This window comes from Liolophura sinensis, chromosome 6 (genome assembly GCF_032854445.1).
Source record: "Liolophura sinensis isolate JHLJ2023 chromosome 6, CUHK_Ljap_v2, whole genome shotgun sequence".
NCBI lineage: Eukaryota > Metazoa > Mollusca > Polyplacophora > Chitonida > Chitonidae > Liolophura > Liolophura sinensis.
Genome location: NC_088300.1, coordinates 64,275,655 through 64,303,643, shown reverse-complemented (window position 1 = coordinate 64,303,643; position 27,989 = coordinate 64,275,655). Strand labels below are relative to the sequence as shown.

The following is a 27,989-nucleotide window of genomic DNA, read 5'->3' as shown; positions in this document are numbered from 1 at the left end:
TGTATAGTCAGTTGAATTTTATATATCTCTAATCTGATCGAACAGCTCTATAGGTTAATTATTGTAATCATCACTGCATGTTCTTTCTGAAGCTTATCATTATATCCGATTATGCATTTTTCGAAAGATACGAAGCGCTGATAAGCCATTTTTTTTGTTTGATTAAATTTTAAAAACGTATTGAAAATATAAAATTTAAAAAAGTAAAGCCTTCTGTTCCATTAATTCAAAAATGACACCTCCTTTACATAGTAGTTTTAGAGACATATAGTGGTTTAAAAATGACTTATATAACATACAGTAATATTGGAATATAATTACAGCGAAAGCTACTCTGCTGTATGATTAGCCCTTTGTACACGATATATATAGAGCAGTACTAGATGTATGTGTAAAATAATTATGTTTTAGCACATTACTGCGTCAAGAGGTTCGTTCACTGCACTGTTTCGTTAAAACCATTATAATATTCTGCTTATAGAAACGTGGCTGTGTCGTCGCTCGTGCACGATGTAGCCACATGCATTCCTATAAATGTGTTATCTGCATTCATGAATGAGTTCAGGTAAAACGGTTTACACACCAAGTAGCCCTAACCTATGCATGTACATATGTGGTCGTAGCTGAATCATGCGTTGTTCAATGCTTCGTTTTCGTGTTGAGTTGCGTTGAGTTTTATTATAGGACTGGCTATGCATTTACTATCAGGTTGGCACGTGTAAAAATTCCATCATCAAAGACTTCCAGGAATTCCCGCGCCATTGAATTTGATTGGCCAAGCCTTGCATAAAATATGAACGATGACGTCAGGGCAGGGGGTCAAAGGGTTCACCGCGGGTGAAGGCCAGTCGGGCAGGATGAGGGAGCTTAAAATGGCGGAGTTGAAATTCGAAGCTCCCCTCGCTACGTTTGAAAACGAAGAATGGAACGATTTTAATGATTACCAAACAGCTACAGATGAAAACAGGTCGAACAAAGGATCAAACAGTATGAAAAGTGCAGCAAAAACAGACAATTCGTCGGCTGAAAATTTTGGTGAGACATTATCGGGATCTCTAGAAGATCTCGTGAACACTCTTGATGATAAAATCACCAAGTGTTTCTGTGACTATGAAGAAAAAGTGGAGCAATTTGCTCCCGTGCAGATTCGAACACAGGAGGAGATTATGACAGATTGCCAGTAAGTATTTTTGTTGCTCTATGGCCTCTGATCGGCGTGGGATATCTTCAAGACGCCGGTAGAAAAAGGGTTGTTGCTGTTGTGGTTCGGAGTTGTCATTTGACAGTTGTGTGTGTGTATACACCACCGGCAGCTGGAAGTGGAAGGGCATCGGGTCGGCCGGTGGTCAGGGTTAACCTGACCATACCAATAAAGTGCCAATTTCCTGATTTGTCTGTCAGTGTCAGACTTTGCCAAAACGAAATATTTATCAAATATTTGACCGCAAACTGTAAATAACTGATCAGAAATGTTTGATCTAATATTGTATGTTTTACTTCAGCCTGGGAGTCGGACGACTGATGACGTTATTCCATATAATTTAGTGTAGACAGACCACAGACCTGTTACTTGTAGGTGAACCAGGCTCAATTATTGATTACCACGTTGCAACATTTTTTTCTGATGCGGTCTGCTAGATAAGATATTTACGTCTCTATTATTATATCAGTAACAACTAGATAAGTTTTCATCAACTTGTTTTTCTCAGTTTGACTTTTTCGTTTGTTAAATCCTACTCATATTGATGATGATAATTTTGGCCAGATTGTATTCATTTGTTTTTTGTTTTTTTTTTGTTACACTTTGCCTCTTCTATGACTCTGACATTATCAGTGTTTAAGGACCAAACTATTTTTGTTTTTACCAGTCATGCACAATACCCATATGAGGTACATGCATGTGTACAAATGTACTTGTATATCTCTTCCCCTTTATGTGGTTTCATTTTGTTTCTGAAATCACGATCATTCATTAATCTGACTGTCATGAGCATATCTGATGCCAGGAGTTCTGTATTTTACTCAGAACCAGTTAAGTGCCGAAACAAATGTTTGTGGAACAATACCAAAGCTATATTTGTCGGAGCGTCCAGTATATTTTCTTTTTAGCCTGAAACAGTTTATTACATTCAACATTAGTTTTGCAATAATTGTTGATATTCTAAATCATTCATTTGGTACAATGCAAACTAGTCTTTATTATGGATAATGAATGTAACATGTATTTAATACATATGGAGTAGGGGCGTGCTTATCATATACATGCATACCCATTCTCTCAAATAATATAACATTGTGATTAATAGATGTTGCCTTGTGTAGTCCTCTAGTGGTAGTTGGTGGAGGTCTCACAAGGCAACAATCAATATGATATTATTTTTAAAAAAAAAAAGAAAGCAACTCTTATTGGAAAACTCTACTTTTGTTGTTTTCAACATACTGAGCTTGAAATGGATATAGACCTTTCTTATGGTATATAATCTTGCATGTAGTTTGCTGGTAAAATTTTATGTTATTATGAAGTGTAAAGCTTACATAATGTTGCTTTGGAATGATAAAAATTAAGTTGCACTGTTGGTGTACCATCAGTGACCTGTTTGTGTACATCTACATGTTTTGTTTCAATCTTTGGATTATGAATAAGGTTAGGCCACAATGTAATGCATGCATTTCTTAACCATAAAGGCATATATTTTACAAGGCATAGTGGTGGCAGGAAAGATCATGAAATATGTAACTCCTTTTGATGTTGTGTGAGATCATTAACTTGTGTATGTGCAGTTGTATTACTGCAAACAGAGCCTTGTCTAGGCTAACTTTGAACCCAGGATGCAGAGTTCGGCATTTGGGCTTGTCTAGTTCGTACACTACAGATGATAAAAATCATAAGAAAAACATGTTTGACCCAAAAGTGACTGGGTTTGTTTAGTTTGAAATTGTTTGTGAAAGGATTCATGGGGTTGTTTATATAGTGATTTAGTTTTATATTGCCTTCCCACATACTATACCCCAACAGACAGGTGAAATTCCTTGTCCAAACAGTTACGGGATACTATGTCTTAGCTGGGTGCCCAAACTTTTATCATAAATCAGACCCTGGCAAATGAAATTTTGTACCATCATTTAGGTATTTAACATAAATAAACTGATAAAATGATAGTGAGAGACATACATGTATTTCTGAATTCCAAAATGAATGTAATGCGGTGTGTTAATCTTTCTATCCTTTAATGAAACTCATTTAGGATTACTCCTGTTGCATGGAAGTACTTCCAAACTCTGTTGTTGTAGAGATTTATCATGCACATTAAATTTTCTCTGTATATCCTTGTTTTCAGGATGTGGTGGACAATTACAGGAAATTTTGGAAATTTATTGCCTATTGACTGGTCAAAAAGTTATGTGCGAAAATTGCATACCAAGGCATTAAATTTACCAGAAAAGCAGGTAAGTGCAAGGGTAAAGCTTGACTGTATTTTAGCTATGAACCCAACATGAAGTGTTTATTCCAAGACCAGTTTCACAAATTGCACATATCTATTTGTACCGTAGCAACAGGATACCTACAACATTGAACGCCATGGAAGTTTTGTGCCTGTAACATTACGTACCTTTTATGGAACGGGTTTCCACATCTGTGGACATAATGCATTAGTGGTACATATTGTAGATACTCTCTCAATAAGAAAGCATAAAACAGTATTTTATTCCAACAATTTGACCTTAACCGTTAAAGTCATATATGTGTTAAAATACCATTTTGCACAGACTGTAGCATGAAGTGAGGAGATTTGCCATATATACACTTTCCTCCACTCATATTTCCGTCTACCATTGAGCCTGTGAAATGTTTTGGAGTCCAGTGTACAAGGCCAACACCAAGTAAGGCTCTACAATGAACATGGAAATGTGCATGTAATAGAGTACAATTAAAGTGAGTTTCAAGTGATGAGGACAAAACAGTCGAGTTATTCAGAGTTTCAGGACAATATTTTGTTGTATTATAATGTAGGTATAAACATGTATATAATGATGATGTGAACATGGGTTATCCTCAGTTAATTTCCATGATTCACCCTTGTTGTAGAGTGGGACATGGATTCTGCATGTAATTGTATACTTTGCTTCCATTGTCAGGATACATCCTGTCAAACAACGCTGTGGTAAATTTTCCTACTTACATATAAGTCATTATCTATATGTAGATTTAAACAGAGGCCAACCCTCCTCGTTTCTGTATACAGTGGATTTAATTGCGCAAATTCTACTGTTATAGTGAATAGAGCTGTTTAAATTATTTCACTGCTTACATGGGTTAAGTAGGCTTAACTGCTCCCTGATTGATGAACCAAATTACTGTGTGGTGGTGAACATCAATGGTAGTATAAATTATAGGTCGCTTTGTTTGTAGTTCTGGACAACTACCAAGCTATATGTTTAAGCATCACTCTGTATGTTTAGGCACCATCCTGTGTATTTGGTGGAAGCGTATGGAGGTGAAGCACTTTCGATGTGTCATTTTTGAGACACACTTATGGTGATTTACATACATGTACCTGTGCACATGAAGAATTGACATGTTGAGTGTCCTGTTAGGAAACAGTTCACATGAAGCATGCATGAAAAGAGCTTACGCACTCTAGATGTTAATGTTACATAGTGTTTTTGCTCAAGATCTCGACAAAAACAAATGATTGACAGGCCCGATAGGAAGTCCTGTATTTTCTCATCATACTTGAGCCAAAGCTGCAATATCTGGTTGTGATTATTCAAATTGGGTTGATTTTTGGGTCGCAAAAGTTGACTCCAAAGCCTAAAACATTATTTCTGAGAGCATGCAAGGCTGTGTGCAATACATGTACATCGTCATTAAATCTGCACCAGCAATTTACAGCAGAAGATGCATTAATTATCTGTTACCTTTTGAAAGACAAAGAAGTAAATGTATATCTTTGAAAAGACATTGAATGTTCTCACAAGAGAGGATTGTTTTCTCATATAAGTCAGTCGTGTCAATATGTGAAAAGGTTTGGAATTACATGTACTTCATGCAGAGTGTCATGTAACTGTTTGTTATTGTTGAATCAGTTCTGACAAGCTGTGTGTAGCTGTGGATTTCTGGTGTTTAGGTCAGTGTTCTTAGATTAATTTTACTTTCTGTACAATATACTGTCAGTATAATAAATATTTGTGTTGTGCATAATAACAGTTTTGCATATTTTCTCTGTTGGGTACTGGTCATGCAGGATAATTAAACCAAGATTACTAATTTTGGGTGAATTCCATGATGCTCATAGGCAGTTTGTATGCAAGTATGTTTATTCTAGACTTCAAGGTGGATGATTTATTGGGGGAAAATCAATCACAGTACTTTTCTGGGTAGGAGCAGTTGCCTGGTTTCTGTTGAGCTGAGCCTCTAATAACCTGCTCATAGGCCTGCTGACAGTTGAGCAGATGGGTTTTGTACAGCTTGGAACAGCTGTCTTCACATATTGGTGGGGCTAAAGTAAGCACTTCTCTGTGGTAATTGTTCAGGGATTAGGCTCCCCTTTAGTAACAGTTTACCAGGCCCATCTGTGCTGAAAGGGATTGCTTTAAGGGATTTGTCACAGATTTTACCGTTATGATTGATAAATGTTGGCATCTTTGGTTATTTTGTAAGCTCATGTCCACATCTCGCCATGCTCCATGAACAGGTACACAGCCAGGTCAACCGTTACAAATCCTTACAAATTTTGTATTTCACATAAAATGTGGTACATGTATGTTAATTGTGTATGTACATGTATGTACATGTATGTAAAGTAAATAAAAGTCTTTAGATAATATGTTTGATGTCAACACCAAAGTTTTTCTTATAAGAAAGTAATCAAATGTATCAAACGACTCTTAAGCAGTCCTATAAGGTGAATGGGTTCATCAGAGTCAAGCAAGTCACGTGAAAAATGCTTAACTCTAGGTGAAGGGAAGTAGGTTATTTCGATCTAGTTGACAGACTTATGTTGCAAGTTCACATGAAGGGTTACAATAGATCTCCAATACAGTATGAGTAAGATAATGCAAGGACTTGTATCTACATTTTCTGTTATTTCCAGACTGAGTCACTTTGAATGTTGTGGCTGTTCTTTAGTTCCAAAAAAAAAATGATGAAATTCTTTAAATATTTCGTGTACATGTAGACAACAAAGCAGTTCAAATGTTTGTTTCATATTGTATGCTTATGACTCAAACAAGATTGAAATTTAAAAAGTATTTGTACTTTAAAACAAGTGTAGATCAAAGTGTTTGTTAGGCTCTAAATCAAAACACTCCCAAGTTACGACAAGATGCTGTAAAAAGTGTTATGAATGTCTATAAGCTTTTGAATAGATAGACCAAATTTGAAGCATTCAGTGTTACATGTATATAAAAGACAAAGTTATATTATTTTTTCCACTTGATCAGATGTGGCATTCTTTTTGTTTGACTAGCTTGTGGTATTGGACTTTCCAGTTTCTGCATTGATTCTTCTTTACACATTGCTGTGTGTTCGAGAGAAAGAGTTGAGTTGTGGACATGTGTTTTGATGATGACTCACAACAAGTTTCTCCTTAATACTGACTCACCTTATATGATCACGAACTAGTCTGATTCCAAATTCACATACATGTACATTGTACAGCTGTAAATTGTTATGTGATGGAGCGGAAATAAATGCCATATCTTTGGCATTTACATTCTGGTACATGGCAAACCTTGCTGACACTGGAACATAGCACAAATAATTAGCTAATGGGCTGTACTTGAATAACGCGTGCACACACACACACAAAAAAGAAAGAAAACAATATGCCTGTAGTTATTTTTGTGACATTGAAGTGCATCAAGAAATTACATCACACTCTAATGGTCTGTCTGGCATCAGTGTTGCGTGATAATGATAATTGAATTTGTATATTGCCATGAAGGTAAACATTCACCATAGATATACTGTAACACCATAAGCCCAATTTCTCAGAGGAGGATGCGGGGAGTGAGGTGAAATTGAACTACTACAATTTAACCTTTTCGCCTATTTGCAAGGCTATCTGAAGGCAATATTTTGTATAGGCTGATGAAATTATACTTTTTGTGAAAATGTTTTGTCTTCAGAATCAAATTTAATGTGCATCAATTGCGCTGTAAGTGCCCTTTCATATGCCAAAAGGTTGAGGAAGTAGGGTATATATTGTAAATATACTTGATAGCAGGTAGGCTTAGTGAGGAGTTTTTTTATGGAGAGGGTATACAATTACAATGATGATCAGTTATGAGCACTGGGACATCATGATTTGTAGACCACGTATGTAAAGTATATAAAAGCCTTTAAATAATACTTTTGATGCCAGCACTGAAATTTTTCTTATAAGAAAGCAATCAAACTTATTAAGCAACTTTTAAGTCGTCCGTTAAGGTGGATGGATACCTTAGAATGAATTAAGATGTGTCACATGAAAATTACTGAACTTACATATGAAATAGGTTATTTCAAATCTTATAAATATAGAGCTTTTAGTAGTGTACTGACAGTCTTACTATTGTTTAATATGAGGCATATTCAAGGCAGTATTCTAGCAAATGACATACAGGTTTGTGGCAAAGAAAACAGCAGTATGATACATGAACATGCTCGATCACATTTAACTGTCATGCATGTAAAGCAATTCCTTGTGGTACATACATATAATATGTCATGTAATGTTTGTCTGCACTTTGACAAAACAATACCTCACAAAGCATCTGACTTTACAGAGTTGCAGTCTGACTTAGCAGAGTCTGGGAGAGAATGAAAAACTTCCAAATTTCCACTTATTATTTGAAGTTTTATTCCTATTATTGATCACAAACCAGTTTAATATGTGACATAGAAAGTTGCATGATTATTATCCCACCCCATCCATTGAACTGTTCACCCAGCACTTTAACACTGTATCTCCAAATTGAAATAGACCTACATGTATATACTAATATGTCATACTAATGTATTATGTTGTAGTTATTAAAGAATAATGTGGCAAGTCTGTCAAAGTGGATTTTTAAAATGTAATCCTTCTTTATTGAGCTATGTTTATAATATAATACTTCATTACTGATCTGTTTTCCTTTTCAATATTTTCCAGGTATCAAAATTAGGAATTCAGGTAGAATCAGTCACTTTGGATATGTCCATTCCAGGAGTAATCGTTACAGTAGATGCTGATGTTTTGCAGTTCGTGTGTTAATTTCTTCTTCATTTTCAACTACTTTTCATGAACAAATCAACAGAATCAACAGTTCACTTCAGTGCTGTTAACTTACTCGCTTGCTCATCAGTGGTACATAATCCCTTATCTGAATACTAGCGTGCATTCTTTGCGAGTGACTGATACTTGTGAGACACACTAGATTCTCTTACATGACTCTCTTTCCAGTTCACATTTATACTGTTCACAACTTTGTGTTGTTTCTGTTCCAACCTCAGTCTTCTGTTACTCTGACCTGCATCCACTAAGTATATAGCCAACAAGCCTAGAGTAATTCCACAGAAGCACCATTAGCAGACTAGTGGTGTGCTAGGGTACCCACCAAGGACTTCAAGCATGTCTTCTACTTTACATTTATATACATACATGTATATCTGCAGTTTAGGGAGACAGCTCGCCTAATTTATTCATTAGTTCAAGCATATTCTGAAGGCATTATTCTGTGTTGACTAATTAAATTATACTTTGGTGAAGGTTTGAAAATGGCCAATCCAATCAATGTCATTTTGTCTCCAAAATCTAAGTTGCTTTTTTATATGTGAAAAGGCTGAGGTATTAAGGTAGACATTATATAGATGTGCTAACAATACAACGTTCAACAGAGGCACATCCCCAAAACCATGTGTATTTTCAGGTAAATGATCAGGTAGGAAACACTACAGAGACTATGTGTGTGGATAGGAAAATATCCAGGGATTGGGAGTGGACCTCTGTTAGATGCTAGTTGTTAGTATACACTTGGCTAGGAGACAGGATGACACAGGATTTCGCACTGCAACGTCACATGACACACACATATCATACATTCTATACAAAAATGTACACTTGATACAAATTGCACTTGTTATGTATCATGATTTATGTGTAAAATGACTCATGTTGGACTACCACCACGCCTCCTTTTTGTGTTTTTTGAGGATGTTGATATTGGGTACCAGTGCATTTCAATGTTGATGTACTTGTGCATCTACTTTTTTCCTCATGAAATCATAGTGGTGACAGTAACATTGTGAATATAGCTGGGCGGGCTCATCTGGTACAGTACATTCAGATGCACTGGTGAGAACTAATGCTGTTCAGTATGAGTGTTAGTCTGCTAAGTGCCAAGGTACATAGAATAGACCAAATAACGGTACACCAATGTGAATGAACTACAGGCTCTCGCCACGCTGACACATGCCAGGGCAGAGCAAGCTGCAAGCATGGAGCTAAAACTGGGTTAGATATTGATTCAGGTGAACTTCGCCACGTATGGCACTATTGGGGATCTGGTTATAGGGGCTGGAATACCACAGCCTCCATTGTTCCAGTACTGCATCTATAAATATGTAAGTCGACAGATGAATAACAACCTGCTGCACAGCTGTCCTACCTGCATTCTTTAGACATGTAATGTACATGACAGACATGACCTAGGCTTGTTATCTTGAGGAAACTCAAAAATATCTTGGGGTGAAAAATAAGCCTTGATATGAATAACTGTGCAGTAGTGCTGATTGTGAAGGTGGCACAATGCAGAGTGCTGGTAAAGTCAGGTAGTCAAGTGTTAACAGACCACAGGTAGTGATTAAGAACCATTGTGGAAGATGAAATTCTTCAGAAATATTTCCTGCCCCAAAATTACATGTTAAGCATTTTACTGTACTGTGTTAAAGTTAAATGTCAGGATAATGAATGATATGAATTTGAGGTCATTTAGGGTATGTACTTATCGATTCTGATATCACTTTGTGAAAATTTGTCTTTCTCCAGAATTTTCTGAATATTACTTGCAGATTTTTATATGTATAAATTTTAAATGACACGGAATGATTCCAGAGAAGAAACACCCATGGACTTTTAGGCATGAGCCTTACTGAAGGTGTCAATAGGCGATTGCCAGATACTAAAATTAAATTGTGTGAAGGGTTATTATGTTATCTCATGAAAGGCTCTTATGATATAAAAGGCTTCCATGTTCATGTCATATAAAGGCATTCCAGTGGGAAGAAAGCCCTCTGGGAATTGTTAACGTTGACATTTTTTACAAGCCACTGGCCCATCCCTTCATTTTCTTATAATGTTCTAATGTTCTATCTCATGAACTCTTCAAGCAATCCTTTTCAAACTTGTTATACCACAGTGGAACTTGTAAGTAACTCAAGTAATCTTGCAAAGAGTCAGAGCTGCATGTATCAAGTTTCTCTGCCACTGACCTACATTATATTTTATGTCACAAAAGTTGGATGATATAAGGCTTTGACAACATGTTGTCTCCTTAAAGTATTTTAGCCATGTTACCAAGGTAGTTAAGTACATGTACTATGCATCTATAGCATTAGTAAAATGTGTTCCATGGAAAGTTGGTGACTTTGGCCTATTTCTTACAAGCCACTGCAATCCAACCTTCCATTTTTTTGTGAAGACCTTTTTGTTGTAGATAATGGTTGATGATATCTTATGTGCACATGCATACATCCCATTCGTTGTTCTTATTGCAGCTAATCCCTTGCCAGTGAGATCATGCTGTGAGATACATGTTTGTGCAGTACCGTTTGTTTATAAGCTGCGACCCTTCTCTTGCTATTAGTGGGCTTTTCATGTCAATAAGTGATCAGCCCTTCTCATGGGCCAGGTCCACTCATGCAGCCCTAACATGTCGAGTGCATACTTGTACGTCACACGCAGGAAAGTGGCCAAAGGTGGATGGTTTTACCCAGACACTTTGATTTCCTTCACCCATAAAACTGATGAGTGAAAAGTTCTTGAGTAGGGCATTAAGCTATGTTCAATCAAATAATTAACGGGGGGTTGGGGGGAGCTCCATGGTTGAGGTGGTTATCACACTAGTGCTGCGCAATGACCCAGGAGCCTGTCACTAGTGCCATTGCTGGCCGTGGTCAAATAAGTGAAATATTCTTGAGTATGGCGTAAAACACCAATCGAATAAATAAATCAATTGATTAAAATTTTCCTTGTGTGTGATGTGTATTTTATGCTGTTACCAGGAGTGTGAGGAGGAAAACCTGGACCTGTCAGATGATGAGGAACTGAGCCAAGCCTTCGATATGCATTCCTTGATAGTGTCCAGTCTGCAGTCAGAACAACGAGGATCCGGTTGTCTCTGCTGACCAGGCCATCACAGAGATAGAATGTATGATGAGGGTAAGCTATGTGTACACAGGGTTTCTGGTTCAGTCTCATGTTCTGCATGTTGCCTACATGAATATATTGCAGCCACCAACCAGGGACTGAGGTAAAATCAGGTTTCTGAGGTATCTGGCCAAGTGTGGTTGTTTTCTCTAGGCACTCCCCCCACTCTCGGGGGTGGTGTGGGGGGGGGGGGGGATTTTTGAGTATGAAATTGTTGAACACAAACTAAATATATACTTGCAAGAAATACGAAGTTTAATTTTATTCATTTCATACATGGACATGTACATGTAATTCTTTATTTACAATACATGTTAACCTGTCAGTTGCATCGCATCCAGATGATGGATATGGGTCATGCATGCACATGTACATGCTGTATAGAACATATTCTTCAGCTGAAAAGTGTTGTATATCCAGACAATGGTTTTTGTATTTATGTGTCTGGGTATAATTAGTCTGCATGCTCGCATTGACGAATGTGCGTAATAGGAGTCTAAGGTTGGCAGTGTTACATGAAGATTTCATCAGTGCCATGTGAGAGCCATGTCCATGTGTTTGTCTATGATCATCTGATGGCTGCATATATGTAGAACTGTGGCGGTCTCTGTTTGCAGGACGCACCCCCAGAAGAGACCTGTATTGATGACATTATCCCGGAGATGCCGGCTCCGTACACGTCTGTGAAAGAGAGGCTGAGTCATCTGCCTACGTATCCCGAGGCTGGTGAGTGTATATGCAGAGCATTGTAGCTCCAGTCTCCCCAGCCGCCTGCTTAATCAATGTACACCAGACTAGTCAGACAGACTGTGCTCACTCTGATGATCTGCTTTGATGTTCATGCAGAACAGTGTTAGATGTTGCAGGATTATATCTGATTTTCTTAAGAATTGAAACTGTCTGAGTGAACATAGCCCTTTATATTGATGCAGTAGCTTGTGCTTATCCACATGTTAGATCAAGTAGCTTTTCTTTTCATATGCCTTTTCTTTGGTGTAGTGTTAATTAGGAATTTAGCCTAGGAAAATTAAATGAATAATATCAGGGAGGATGATTAATAAGTACTGCATTGGACAGAATGACAAAATTTACAATTTGACCTGTCAAACGCCTGGTAGTAGGACCTTGAGGTCATTTTGTTGATGTCAAACGTTTGTTTCCCAGCTCATCATTATGACATCATAATAAGGACAGTTGTTACAGTAGAAACTAATATTTTGCAACATAGTAAACATTCCGCAACAATTATTTTTTGAGGTAACAGTGGCACAAGGTTTTGCTTCACACAAGCACCACACATAAAAATATGGCCCTTCCCTTGTCTGAGAAAAACCCGTAAAGTATGATCATTCTGCCATCATTATACAAGTGGCACATATAAATCACCATTGCTCTGTCATCATGTCCTCTGCAGCTGCAGTGAACCTGTAGCTGTAGCTGTATACCCTAAATCCAATGACCTAAAAGTGAAAGACAGCACCTGACTAATGATTATGTCCACTGAAAGACCACCATTCAAACTGTCTTAAACTAGCAATAAATATTTTTTAAAATTTTTTTTCAAACCAGTAAAAGTTTACTGAAACTTTGCTCTGACACAGCTCAGAGTGTCTCCATTATCGACAGCAAGGTGACGTCACGTTTTCTCTGCTGTGGTTCTCTAACGTCAAAATTGTTTTCCATAGTATTTTCAAAGTGGAAGCCTATAGAGCAGATAATTGTTGTGGATTTCGGAGAGGTCTAAGTGATGAACAGTTTTCATGTAAATTGGACATACTGGAAAGATATTTCTTCCTATACTTGAATTGTTGATACAATAGTTGGATCAACATAATTTGTGATACCGTCGATAAATAGTACACGGCATGTAAGTCAATTAATTTTTCTTCTGTGATGGTCCGTAAATGACACAGACCTGTCGAACAACACTGTGTGAAATGGCCCCTCGGCTACACGTAACTAAATCGTTGCAAATGATTACGAAATGATGTCTTATGCAGTAGTTCTGTGTTATCATATGTCACTTCATGGAGCGAATGGGTAGAGACTACGCCACAGCTTAGGCCGCGCAATCTAATAGCAACGTGTTGGATTGGATAGAATGCACAAGATGACTGCCTCGACTCATACCAGCCATTTGTGCAGCATTGTCATTTTGTTGTACATGTTATTCGGTGAAATCTCATTAAAATAATAAAGTATGACACTTTTTAGAAAGCTTGAGAATCATACTTTCGATTGAAATATGTTATAGCCAGGTGCTGTCTTGATGTTTAGGATATGAGTACGGTCACTCTTTTGAATCTAGGTCTAGCTGGTTCAGCTTCAGATTTAAGTCGGGAGGTTTGTCTGGCTCCTTTATACTAGGCACGTTGATTTCCCTTAATTAAGCTGCACCTGGTTTCTTTACCTAGGGGTTAAAGTTAAATTTTATGGCCATTTGCCCCAGGGCAACCATTAAAAAAACCCTTAGTTCCATGGGCAACCATGACGGCTAGAGGCACTTGCCCTGAAGAAATTTGAAACGCCTGGGGCATGCAGACGTGTTAATTTTGCTGGCAGTAAGCCTCTTGTATATTTGTAAATCTTGGCATGCACAACTGCCCGAGATGTGACTCATCGTAAGTGGTCATACGCAATTGGTCCATATGACTTTAGATGGAATCGGCATGTTACGACAGGAATACATTGACAGTTAGTCATAAATGTTGAAATATCGATCAGATGAATAAACACACTGTGTTAATTTCAAGCAAATTAAGAATATGCATGTGCTTGTATTTATCGTGTTTACTTTCTTGCCAGGACAACTCTATTTTCTGGAGCTGAATAATTTAAGGTTTGAGGTTGTGTTTTTGTTTTGCTGAAGGCACTAAAATGTCAGGTTATGAATCATTTTGTAATATTCAATTTACAACAAGATAAGCTGTTAAAGTATATACTGTATGCAGTAATATTGGGTAAATAACATACATTGATATACTGGCATGGCTAGTGAGTGACATGGGGCATGGGATTGAGAGCAAGTTGACAATGGTTTTAGGACAGTTTTAATGAGGTCAGTTTGAGTGTAGTTGAACAGATTCTGAACTGTGCATCTCGCAATTTTTATCTGTTCCGTGCTTTCAAAATTGCAAATATGCACTTTTCCAGTTTCTAGACAATTACCACAGGAAGTGTATGCATTTAGTTGTCTGCAGAGAGGCTATATGCATATTCTGTCATGAGCTCTGACAACTGTCAGAGGGTTATATGCATATTCTGTCATGAGCAGCTTAACAGTGTGCAGACAACTGTCAAAGAGGCTATATGCATATTCTGTCATGGGCATTTTCTGTCATGAGCAGCTTTACAGTGTGCAGACAACTGTCAGAGAGGCTATATGCATATTGTCATGAGCAGCTTTACAGTGTGCAGACAACTGTCAAAGAGACTATATGCATATTCTGTCATGAGCAGCCTTACAGTCTGCAGACAACTGTTAGAAAGGCTATATGCATTCAGTCATCTTAGGCTTTTTTGTAAGTTCTGTCATGAGCAGCTTTACAGTGTGCAGACAGCTGCCAAAGAGGCTATATGCATATTCTGTCATGAGCAGCCTTACAGTTTGCAGACAACTGTCAGAGGCTTATATGCATATTCTGTCATGAGCAGCTTTACAGTGTGCAGACAACTGTCAAAGAGGCTATGTGCATGTTCTGTCATGAGCAGCTTTACAGTGTGCAGACATCTGTCAGAGGGTTATATGCATATTCTGTCATGAGCAGCCATACAGTGTGCAGACAACTGTCAGAGAGGCTGTAAGCATTCAGTCATCTTAGGCTTTTTTGTGGCAAGTACAAAATGTGAGGCTACATGCAAGAGAGGTTTGTGTAATCTACTCTTAATGACCATATATTTTGTGCATGAGTAACTTGCCCATTCTTTCATGATTCTTACGGTTCTGTTGATTTTAGAAAGGTGTTTGCTTGAAGTATGGGATGATATTCTACTGGAAAATTGTAAGTTTCGGCACCAAAAATAATATTTTGTGACATTTTTGGCCTCTAAAAACTACTTTTGTGGACAAAATTTTATACCATTTTGGGGTAATTTATAAATGCAGAACGCTCATGCTGTGTGATATATGTACTGTTAACTTGACCGTTGTTGGCTAGCCAACATACAACACTCCTCTTCCTATTTGTACGGGGTGTTTTTCCCCCCTTGTGTTGCCTGATCACCAGCAATAATGACTATAAAATCTGCATGCCTGTGATCAGTCTTAGTGCAATCCCCATATGTGGCCGAGAAGGCATTGGATAGAGCCGTATGCAGCCACCAACCCTCTAGGTCTCGTTCTGTGAAACTGCCAGAGAGAGGGCCGTGAGTTCTGATTCCATTTTGTAATCAGTACGTTTGGCCTCAATGTCTGTGGTCAGTAATATGCATTCTCGACCTTTGATCAGACTGACCAGCTGACCCTTGCCAGTATTGACCACACAGGACAAGCCTACATCTTGAGGGTCATGTATTTCATCTCACCCACTCAGGAAGGCTGGGCTGCTGATTACCACTTCATTTGTCTGAGCTGTTTCCGCCCCCCCCCCCCCCCCCCCCCCCCCTTATAGTACCAGGTATCAGATCATCACAACCCTGGTGCTCTGTTTCATTCCCTAACGATCTGATGTCGCCATTTGGCCTGGGTTACTCGGATACAGGTTACAATATGAACAGATACTGCCTGACATGGGCTTTTAAAAGCCCTAGTAAAGAGTTCAGCAATCAGTAAAGATATCTGGACTTTTCTTTTTTCTTTGGGGTTTTTTTCTTCTTTTTTTTTATGTGCCACTTTTGTTAAATGGATTCTGTATGTTTTATTTGATGGGAGTTCAATTGTTTTAAGTGTTATTCTGTGCCGGTGTTTGTTTGCTGTCCCAGTCAGGGCTGTCTCTGTAATGATGCACCCAGGAAGCCATGTGGATGTTGGCTACAGGCAGTATTGATCATACTGTAATACAGGCAGTCTAGGCTTACTCAGCTCTACAGGCAACCTGCTTAATTGCTTGGTTATGCAGGGAATTGAGTGTGGTGGGCTGTTGATATAGAAGGCTGTTTACAAGCTGTTATGGGGAATGAGTGACAAATAATATCTCGCTTCCTGGTGATGTAGCTGTTCAATATTTTATCAATTATTCTGACAATATGCAGTGAATTTCTTTCTTGTACATACATTGTAAACATGTACGTCTGATTTGGTGTAGTGTAAACTCATCCATTGAGATTTCTCTGCAGTTACATCTTATTTGGCTCATCTTAGGACACCACTCAACTCACTTTAAAAATGTTTCATTTTAATGTAACAAGGTCAAAATATTGCTTGACAATGTAAATTCTGAATAAGTTAGAAAACAAAATTTTAGCTAGAATAATGGAAAGGGACATAAAAAATGTAGTGGCTGAAATTTTCACTAGGATTGCTTTGTGATCCTGAGGCCAGATGGTCATGGTTTTCTCTGAGATCTGCCCAGTTTCCTTCAAAGATACACCTTACATTGTACCACTGCCAGAAATATTTTTTGGCATGGCATGACACACATGCAGATAAATATATAAGCTGTGAACAACGAAATCTTCATTTACTGTTCATGAAAATTGGTTCAGTTTATTTAGGTTACATGTCTGTATTCATGCAAGAACAGTGTCCGAGCAGATTTTGTCATCAGTAGAAGTTATATTTTTACTTGGATAGAGAATTTCCAGATTTCTCACCTCTCGTTTGTGGGACATTCATGGAAATAAGTTGTTGACGGCACTTCTGAGGTTCTTCTGCATTCTTAACCATCATTGAAGACCAGTAGTCTTCCACCATTATGGCATAAAAGTTTGTATCTTTCCAGTGGTTGGTAGTTTACCACAGTTGCTTTGGTTTACCTCTTCAATAAAAGTGACTGCCTTCAGAGAATCCCAAAAATTCATGAGTTTAGTGATGAACTCATATCAAATAAATAAACTCCTGGGGATGGTCGTAGGTCTCCCCCAGGCTCTGCCCGGTTTCCACCCACCATAATGCTGGCCGTCGTCGTATAAGTGAAATATCCCTTAAATACGGCATAAACACCAATCAAATAAATAAATAAACTCAGTTATGCATGTTTATGTGAAATATTGCTTTGATTTAAATTCAATTAATTTTGGAGTCCTTGAATTTGCTAATGAGACAGGAGAGTAATACTATTGGAATGTAGTTAATTAATGATTACGTTCAGGCAGTTTTAGGGTGAAGGATATTATCTGCGTGATCAGTCAGAATAGGTCTAAGTAATTCCCTATTGTGTTATTCCCCAGACAGCCAGTCTAACTAGTGGTAACTTTGCTTATAATGTGGGAATGCTTGCTACATCAACTTGCAGGGTATGCTGTGACCAGACTGGCTTAGTTAGAGAAATCTATAGGCCTTTAAAATGCTTGTTACAAACATAAAGGAGTTACCTTTTATCCTTGTGTCGGTACTTTGTTGATTGTTGCCATGGGGATGTACAGCTGGATGTTGTGTGTGATTGTGTGGTATGGTGTAACAGCGTGGCAGAATAGGAGCTTGTGCTTAGGAATGGCACTGTACCAGTCAGAAGCATATGCCATTCAGAAGTACTTTTTATACATGTAACTTAATAGCTAGGTTGGAATTCAGTAAGTAATGTGGGGCAACTAAAACTTAGTTGATGGCTTCTGATGCCTAGTTGTCAGCATGCTGGTGTAGTGCAGTGACCCAGGAACCGCTCACAAATGTGATGGCTGTGAGTTCAAGTCCAGCTTGTGCTGGCTTCCTCTCTGGCCTGCTATGGTTGTATGTTTCTTCCCGGGCTTTGCCTGGTTGCCTCCTACCATAATGCTGGCTGCCAATATACAAGTGAAACACCAATCAAACAAAAAATATATGAAATTTCGTTGTTGAGGAGAACGTTTCATGTAAGATTGCTGAAATCCTGGACTGTGCTATAAAGTGTATGAGTAGTTGTCAAACTGTTTGTTTGCAGCATGAGGAGTATAGCCTGAGATATTGCAGGGTTTTGCCTGAATCCAGTGTAATTGTATGAGGTGTGATTACCCCCTCCCCCCCAAAGAAAAAAAACGAAGTAACCCATAAAAAGATTTATTGAAAACCATTTAATCAAAATTGAAATAGTTCCTTGCCAGAACTACACATAGTTACCAAAATGATCTCATCTTTTTTCAATTTTTTGTAATTTTTAGAAATCACACAGCATCATTAGAACTTGCGCTTTAGTCCGGCCCATTTGTGAAATTGCAGGGCTTAAGAAAACTGTCAACTGTTGCACAAATATTGATATTCTGTCTTCACATGTTCTCTCCATCATATGGCAGCAATAGTGTCAATCATTCTATTGTTTTTAATACAAATACTGCCTAGATAAGAGATAGGCAAGTAACCCTACTGTGCCGTAAACAGTAATATCATTTTGTCCTGGGATGTCACTGTTGTCATAGTGACATAAACTCCAAAGCTGCATACTGATTATGTTTATTATTCCTGTTGAGCCTGTCTTGTCTGCAACACCATATAGAAGAATTAGGTGCTCAACAAGGTCTTATTTATATGAATAAGTCAATGATTGCTTGGACTGTTCTCTACTGGGATGCCTGGACAGCCATCGGAAGCGTAAAAAAATAATTTAATCTACCTTCTGTAAAGCATCAAGAAGTTCATGTATATCCTTTCAGTTCTGTTGTTCAAAACACCAGTTTGTTATAAACAGCATGCAGTGTACTAAGGAAATTATAATTGTGACTGATTGTGTCACCTGAGTAAGTTGATGGTCATTGTTAAGATAATCGTGCAACACTGGCTGGTCTAGTGGCAGTGACATCACACTGGCTGGTCTAGTGACAGTGACATCACACTGGCTGGTCTAGTGACAGTGACATCACACTGGCTGGTCTAGTAACAGTGATGTCACACTGGCTGGTCTAGTGACAGTGACATCACACTGGCTGGTCTAGTGACAGTGACGTCACACTGGCTGGTCTAGTGACAGTGATGTCACACTGGCTGGTCTAGTGACAGTGATGTCACACTGGCTGGTCTAGTGACATTGATGTCACACTGGCTGGTCTAGTGACAGTGACATCACACTGGCTGGTCTAGTGACAGTGACATCACACTGGCTGGTCTAGTGACAGTGACATCACACTGGCTGGCCTAGTGACAGTGATATCACACTGTCTGGTCTGGTGACAGTGACATCACACTGGCTGGTCTAGTGACATCATACTGGCCGGTCTAGTGACATCACACTGGCTGGTCTAGTAACAGTGTCATCACACTGGCTGGCCTAGTGACATCACACAAGCTTTAATGGCTGGTGTCTTCAGCTTCATACCTGCACCTCATTTGGCCAGAATTGTAAATATCCCATGTAAGCACCAACTGAGGTACATGTATGACCAAAATAACTTTGAAAGCGACTTCAAACAAGATGTTAAAAAAACTTTTGGAGGATGCCCTGATCAAGTGATTGAGGAGCTTGCTTTGTCATTGTGAGTTCAAAATAGAAGTGCGTGGGTTGTATGCCATTTCTGGACATAGAATTACGTTTCAGGATTCCCCTGCTTCCATTGGTGGTGTTGGCACTAAGTGGTTGACGATACTCCTTTTTGTGGTCCAACATGGTTTTTGTCATCCATGGGAAAGTTTGCCAGTTACTTGCCAATATCCAGGGCCATAAATCTGGCACTCCTACCATAAAACTGGCTACCTTGATATAAGGGAAAAATTGTTGAGTACAAGGTTGGACCAAGAATCAAATAAATAAATGAAGTAAATGAACCTAAATTCATTCTTGTATTTTCTGTTGTCTCAGAGATGAAGTCCATGCCTCTGGGAGCCTTGAATGATCTGTTAACGGAATACGAGCGAACCACAAAAGAACTGTCAGAAACACTCGTCCAAGAGCTGGCTTTGCGGGATGACCTTGAGTTTGACAAGGAGCTTAAGAACCAGTTTATCTCCCTGCTCCTGACCATCCAGAAGAAAAGGAGGGAGAACAACATTGACCGCAAACGGAACAAAAAGAACAAACCCAACAACAACTTGAACTCTCCTGGGGATGGCCCCCAGGCTGGCACGGTGAGTCAGAGGACAAATACAAGAGAAACAGAAAAGCAAAAATTCATAATAGCTCTGAGATCCTGCAAAAAAGTTTGTGTTGTCTTACCCTCTGTTAAGTCAACTGTCTGTGTTAAAAGAAAACCCTCTGATCATTTAAGTTGGTAATGAAGTCTGTTGTCTATATTCCCTATAACAACAGGTTTTAATTTTTTGGTGATTTTCCCCTATGCCCTTCATTTGGCTGTGCATAAAGTTGGACATGGCTCTCTTGTAGCAGACATATGCCAGTAGACACAGATAGCTAGAGAAATACGGAATCTATGGAAATCTGTAGTATGCAACATGTCCTGCAGACGCTGAAGAGCTCAAGGTCCAACAGTATTTTTGTATTCATACTTTGTTTAGTGTACTATTACTCATTTACAAAAAGTCACAAAGTAATCAGGAATATCAGCAGAAATCTTACAAATTCCAGTTTTTGTGAGAGCAGAGATTCCTGTGTGTGTTGGTTGCAGATGCCTTAACCAGCTATGGTACAATTTAATCTTCAATTTTCATGAGACTTTTAAAATTTCATTGTACTTTTACTGTGTCAAATTTGTTCGTCTCAAACAAAATTGTTGGTGAATTGTGTTACTAGAAAGGATTCCCCATTTTAACTTGCCAGCTTTGATAAATTTGTTCCTGCTGTGATTACACATTCTCTCATTCTGCCATCTGTCGTTGTCTTGAGGGCAGAGAAAAACATTACAAGATTCTCCCAAGTTGCTGTGGTTTCATCCACTACTTAATAACATGATCTTATTGATCAACTTCACAATCTCTGCAGGAAGCATGTTTTGATTAATTTTTTACTGGGACAGTAAAAGTTGCTTTGTCAGCCAGTTGGTCAGTCGATCAAATTTTTAACATCTCGTCTTTTGACATGAGCCATTTGCTTAGCGAAGCCTACGTGGAAGACACCATTGATCCGCTTTCAGGATGTCACTGCTGCAGAGAATTTGCGCTTCAAGAATGATAAAAAATGTGGTTGAAATGTATGTGTTTTGATGCTACTGTGGAATAATTTTCAAACACTCGACCTCACCATGTACCTGAATAGAGTGTTTAACTGTTATAGTTTTGGCTTTGTGCCATACATAATATGATGTATCTACATGTTATTTTACAGTACCTCACCACAGTTATCCCCTATCATCTTCAGCAGGGCCCTCCATCTTCAGAACAGCTCCAGATTTACATCAAAAGTAAGTTGCCCAGGTATCTGAGATAAAATCAATACCCTAAGTAATCAGAGGTTACTGGAGGTATTGATTGTTTAGCTGCGTTTCAGATTGTGGTAAAGAAAAAAAGAAAAAAGACTCCAAATTGAGTGATGTTTTTTCTTTTTGCACCAATACAGAGGTTCTGATGAGACCTGAGTTATGTCATACCTTCATCACTTGACGCTCTGCATAAATGTGTAGGCCAACTATTGATCAACTCTGGTGTCGGGAAACCGGTTAAAAAATACAGGTTTGCGTGCAGTATGGCTGGTTAGCTTCAAGGAGACATTCATGAGATATGGAAGAAATTATGTTGTAAGGGTTCTTGAAGTCAAGAAATGAATTAACAAGCATATCTGTAGTTGAACAACGTTTTGCCAATGGCCATGTATATGTTTTCCTAGTAAGTTTGTAATATCTACACCATGATGTTACCCTCTTGACAGCATGTCAGACATTTTGTTTCTATTTGTGGACATCAAATTAACAGTACTGTGAGATAACCTAACCAAGCAAGCTAATTGGTTGGAACGCTTTCTATAACCGAAACGAATTCCTCATGGAAGAAAACAGATGCTTCTGAAGGTAGAGCATACACACCTTACTAACGCCTTAAAATAAAAGAGAGCTAAAATATGAAATATGGTTTGTCACACAGACAACTGAAAATTATGCGTAAAAATCTATTTTTTCAGATTTTTTAAAATGTGTTGAAAGGCAGTCAAATATTTGGATACTATGATGGGCTTAATGAGTCATACTGACGGTATCTAGGAACTTCTGACATCACATCATCTTTTTTTCCTGATGTTCACCAGGAGGAAGGAATTTTTGGGAACATTATGTCCGTGATCTTTTACTCCTAGGTAAAAGGAGTTATTCCAACATTCAGTATCTTGATTAGAGTTGGATAAACTTTGTGTAACATCAGAGTTCCTAACCTTTCATAGTATAGTCCATAAAGCCCATCTTAGACATCAAATGTTTGAGTACCTTTAACTCTTTTCACAAAAAAATCTAAAAAGATAAATGAAAGTATATTTATGCATAGTTTTAATTTGTGTATTTTATGATGCCTACTTTGATTTTTTTTTTTTTTTTTTTTTTTGATTGGTGTTTTACGCCGTACTCAAGAATATTTCACTTATACGACGGCGGCCAGCATTATGGTGGGTGGAAACCGGGCACAGCCCGGGGGAAACCCACGACCATCCGCAGGTTGCTGGCAGACCTTCCCACTTACGGCCGGAGAGGAAGCCAGCTGCCTACTTTGATTATTAGAGATCTTTTCCTTTAAACCACTTGTTGTTTTTTTTTTGTGAGGGACCTTTGCTTTGTTTCTTCATTTATTAGTTTCAGATGTTGATCATTTAACGATTTATTTTATTCATACTTTGACATGCAGTCCTGAAGAGCACTGATAGCCCATGTAGAGTGGTTCCATACTTCAAGAAGTGTATTGAATAGGTCTGCTGTACCATTTGTTTATTTTTTCTTTTTTTGTAGTCCTTGAAGCAATTAATGAGGACAGTCCAACTGTGCCAACTCTGCTGACAGACTACATCCTCAAAGGTGGGCTTAATTTATCCTTCTTAACGCTTTAAAACTCTTAAAATCTAGATTATGTGCTTTTTTTCACAAGGATATACATCAAAGCCAATATCACATAAAATTTAAGAAATTTAATCACCATTACAACTAATTATGAAAAGGCAATACCCTAATTCTTCAACCTTTTCTCATATGACAGAGCAACTTTCATTGCAGTTAATGCACATTTTTAATTTAATTTTGGAGACATTGTTTGGATGGGACAGTTCATGGCTATATATAATATATATATAATTTTATCATTCAACTCAAAAAAAATGCCTGCTGAATATGCTTAAATGAACACCCTGTAAACATGCGAAAAGGTTGAAGAATAACAATGAGGAAATACATGTTTACGAAGATGTCGTTCTGCTTTTCAGTTCTGTGTCCAACATAAAGAGGCGGTCATTGTAATGGTGGGCGAATAAGTGACCACCAGTCTGACTGACCAGCCCGGCCACCGACTGTCCAGCATGACCAGAAATGTTTACAGCTTTACTACGCTGCCTTCGGTGTCTTACGACACACACATTTTAACTAGTTCTCGCTCACCTGGCTACAGTAGCTGTATTCTTCTGTCTTTAGGCAAAGAATTTCTTGTGGTATCTTGGCTTGGTTATAGTTCTGACAGATGCTTGCTTAGGTACAGGTTGCTCTGATTCCATAGGCCTTATGCTCACGTATGTACAAACTTTTGGCGGCGTCAAAAACAAAACAGAAAGTTTTATGATTCTCTCACCATTCCGCTTGACTTTGCCTCTCATTTTTAAAAGATGTATAATCAAATCGTTTTACCATGTAAATACTTCTATTGCTATTCTTAAACGTTAGTAAATAATGCTGAGTATGCTGCTGGTTTACTATTAAGCCTGTCTTTTTATGGTGGGCAGTATGATGTGCTAATTGGTGAACTTGTAAGAAAGGGGTAATAAAAAAGTAGGGAGGAAAAATCTGAAGTGTAGATATAAAGACTGACCAGTAGATAACTGGAGTTAAAGAATGTGTGTCTATCCTTTGTGCTTTGTGGCAAGGGATGATGGTAAAATATCAACAGAATTATGTTGTAGATATCTTCAGTTTAGTTGGGAAGGTTGATAGTTTGATCATGTTCACCAAATTTTAAGTTTGTTGATGAAAATAAGGATTTTAGTGTATGAATTTCAGAGTTTTTTTATACCCAGTTTCAGAAGAGCTGTTTTTCAAGCTTCCATTTCAAATTGTCAGCGTCTATTTGTGAGACAAGTGTGTCTGACTTGACCCATCCAAGCCATAGCTTGTCTCTTTTCAGAGCACTGCCATTAATTTACAAATGTCATCTTGTCCTTAGAATGGAAAATATCACATTTAATGCATAAAACAAAAAATGAAAAAGAAAAAAAAAAAGAAAAAGAGACAGAATATCTCAGAAAAAGTACAAACTCAAGGAAAGAAATTGGTGAAATGGTTAATGAGGGAGAACGTCTGTAAGGCTGGCTCTCTTGATGTAACGTAGAGAGGTTTGAGGTATACTTACGAACTGAGTAACCAGGAAGGCAATCTCAGATATATAGATGTTCATGATTACAGCTATAACACAGGACCCGTGATCAGTTTAAGCATGATCGTCATTTTCATGCTTCTGTTACAGTCATGCAGTATTTCTAAGAGTCTCTGGATCACTGAACTGCGTTACAGTGTACACCCTAAATGTGAAGTTTGAACTGGATTAGGAGAAATATATACCAGAGGTTATTTAATGTTTCTTCTCTTTTTATTCCCCATCCTTCACTGTAATTTCGAAGGAAACATAAAAAAATAATAAGGAAATGATGCAGGAGACGAAATGTGTGTCGAAACCATAGTGTTACACAGTCGCACTGTCCCCATGAAAACATGAGACGGTGGTGTGTTCATGGATTACAGTAAATGTACCTTATTGGCCATTCAACTCTTTTGGGATTTTTGCATTTGTACTATGTATATATTATGTAGCAAGTGTATCACAATCATTTTCTTTTTGGATAATGTGGATTTTTTTGTCTTCTATAAAACTTGTGTGACAGAATCTGACACATGTGAATTCCAGTGATGCATACATGGTTTTATATTAGGATGAGATTTGGGCATTTGTTTGTTGACATTCAGCATAATCTTTCCGATTCTGTAGTGATTTTAGCTTCATCAAACTTGACGGGTATCCGAAACACTTAACCATCTGTGTGTCGGTTAGACTAGTACATACGGCATAACTCTGTGTGAGAAGGCATACTATCGTGAGATTCCCATTTTAACCGTGGTTCATTATAACAACCTCATTTGTCGGCCTGACGTTTTTTTCTTCAGTCTGATGACTCGTACTTGTATCATGTGTTTCTGGTAAACATCTACCTTCAGGTCTGCAGAATTATGACCATTGTTTTAAAATCACATTTTTGTAGGCCCTTTTTGTATTATTATTGATACTGGTGACAATTCAGCAGTGCAGTTGTTGCATGCAATTTCCGTCATATTTTATGGTCAGTATGAAACTGCATGTTTTAAATACATTCAAGGCCAGAGCATTTCTAATTCAAAGACGAATGTTCTGTTCATTGCCTGTCTTCGTATGCTCCATGCGCCATATGTATTATGACGCTGATGCTCTTTGTGTGCCAAGATGCTATGTCATTCTGCATCAGGCATTGTTACGATGAATTTTTAACGAAATTCTTGACGAATCCAAAGAATCGCCATCATTGTCAAGTTTCCAAGACTCCATTTGCTGGTCTTGATCATATTGTTCTACCGGTATTGGACTTGCTGTACGTTTTTCTCTCCATTTCTTTGATATCTTTTAGGGCTATGAACAATTAATTGTCCAACTACTGGTGGGATGCCGCATTTGTGTACAGACATCGTTGTTTGGACTTAAGAATTTGCACAGCAGGGTCCTAAATCAATCTATAACAGTTGTTGTTGTTGTTGTAAGTGGTTGGAATAGTCGTCACGGTAATAAAGAGGTACATATGATAGCTTTCACCATGACAGCTCTATAGTACGCAAACATTGTGAGTTACTCAACATCTAGATGTTATCTGCTTTGTCTATTTATTATTAAGCCCTGATGGCCAGAAGATTTTATCTTCAAATGAATCTAGTCAGTGTATGCGTGAAAACGTAAGTATCGTGTGATTTGGTGTTGTAACTCTAGGTAAAACATGGGCAGTAATCTAAATCCCTAATCATTTACCAATGATGAGATTGATTGTATAATATCAATAAATGTTGTCCAGTAATCCTGACTGATTTCGTCTTTCTTAAAGTATGTGCATATGTATGTATGCTTGGGGTTTAATGTCGTACTTAGCAATTTTTCAGTCATGTGACGACAAGGTGTCATTAGATTTGTGTACATATGTTGTGTTTGCGTGCGGCAGAGTCCATGCCGCCAATGTGCTTCCGCCACTGAAGCCTGCTAAAGACACCAAATGGGAAACCCAACCCATTTACATTATGCCAACCAGTCATGTTTCCTTGCTTAAATCTCTCAGTGCTCAGTGCCAAGCGAGTACCCTACCATGTTTAAAGTCTTCGGTATGACCCTATCCGGGTCGCTTGATTCCACGGTCTCCCGACTTCGAGGCGGACGCTTAAACAATTGGATCACCGAGGTGGCCTTTTTCCTTTTCTGAATGTGTTGGTCACTTAGTCTGCTGTCTGCAGTGTGTCGACACGTACTTGGCGTGAACCTATATTAGAGATCTATGTGTCGAAACAGACATTCGTAGGCTGGCCCTATACAAGCCTTTAAGCAATGTAGATGTTTCAGGTTAGTAATTGCTTTGCCAATTCCCAAATCGACGTTTAACACAAACCACCAAAGAACTGGAAGAACGAAATTAGGGCGGAATCATGCAAGGATATCTCTGGGGTTTTTTTGTAACGGAATTCCACTGTACTTAAGGGTGTATTGTGGAATCCTTGTGAATTTTGTCGTGTGAAACCAAAGAACCAGTTGTTGTATTGGCTTCGTTTTGTAAGTATGTTGTTGACAATTACTCATTATTCTTTCTATTTCCATGCAATTATAGCGTTTGTCCATTAAGCAGGATACATTCGTTCAGTCCCGAGTACGGCAATTAAATTTAGCTTTCTTTAGCACTTGCATGGTGCTCAGCATGCAAGTACAGTGTCGCTCCATCCGGTGAGCATCCAGTGCCAACCTCGTACCACATGCTGGCATGCTATGCAGTAACCTAAGCTTATGCTGCAAGTGTGTATCCTAGCAATCAAATCCTGCTGTTAGAAGACAACGTCGTGCATGATATGGCGACAGTATAATGTTTAAAGCAATATTACGTCTTTGTCTGGGCGCCTCGCAGGTTCAACCCGGTGAATAGTTGGTAATGCCGCAGCCGATCCGTATATGACAAACGAGCCGGCGGTATGTACCTTCGCTTCTCCAAAGAAATAAACAGATACGTCTTAAGACCTCTGGTATTAGTATAGTGAGAAAGCCTCCCGATGGTTCGGCGGTGTTTGATAGTCTGAAGGTTTGCTTAACACAAAAGTGACACTCACCTTGATCGTCGAAAATTCTAGAGTACGGTACTGAAACTCTAACCCAGCAAATGTGGAACAGACTGGAGGTTTAATCAGAAATTTTCAATA

General features: G+C 38.3%; 1 protein-coding gene across 1 annotated transcript; it reads left to right on the top strand.

Moving 5' to 3' along the window:
* Nucleotides 1-861: 861 nt before the first annotated feature.
* Nucleotides 862-26,614, top strand: LOC135466374 (fasciculation and elongation protein zeta-2-like). Its single transcript, XM_064743816.1, is given in 9 exon segments — nt 862-1,180; nt 3,339-3,447; nt 11,249-11,335; nt 11,337-11,405; nt 12,011-12,119; nt 20,255-20,520; nt 21,674-21,749; nt 23,274-23,339; nt 23,741-26,614. Coding segments are annotated over 9 exon segments (1,107 nt in total). The 5' UTR covers nt 862-872; the 3' UTR covers nt 23,758-26,614.
* Nucleotides 26,615-27,989: the final 1,375 nt, after the last annotated feature.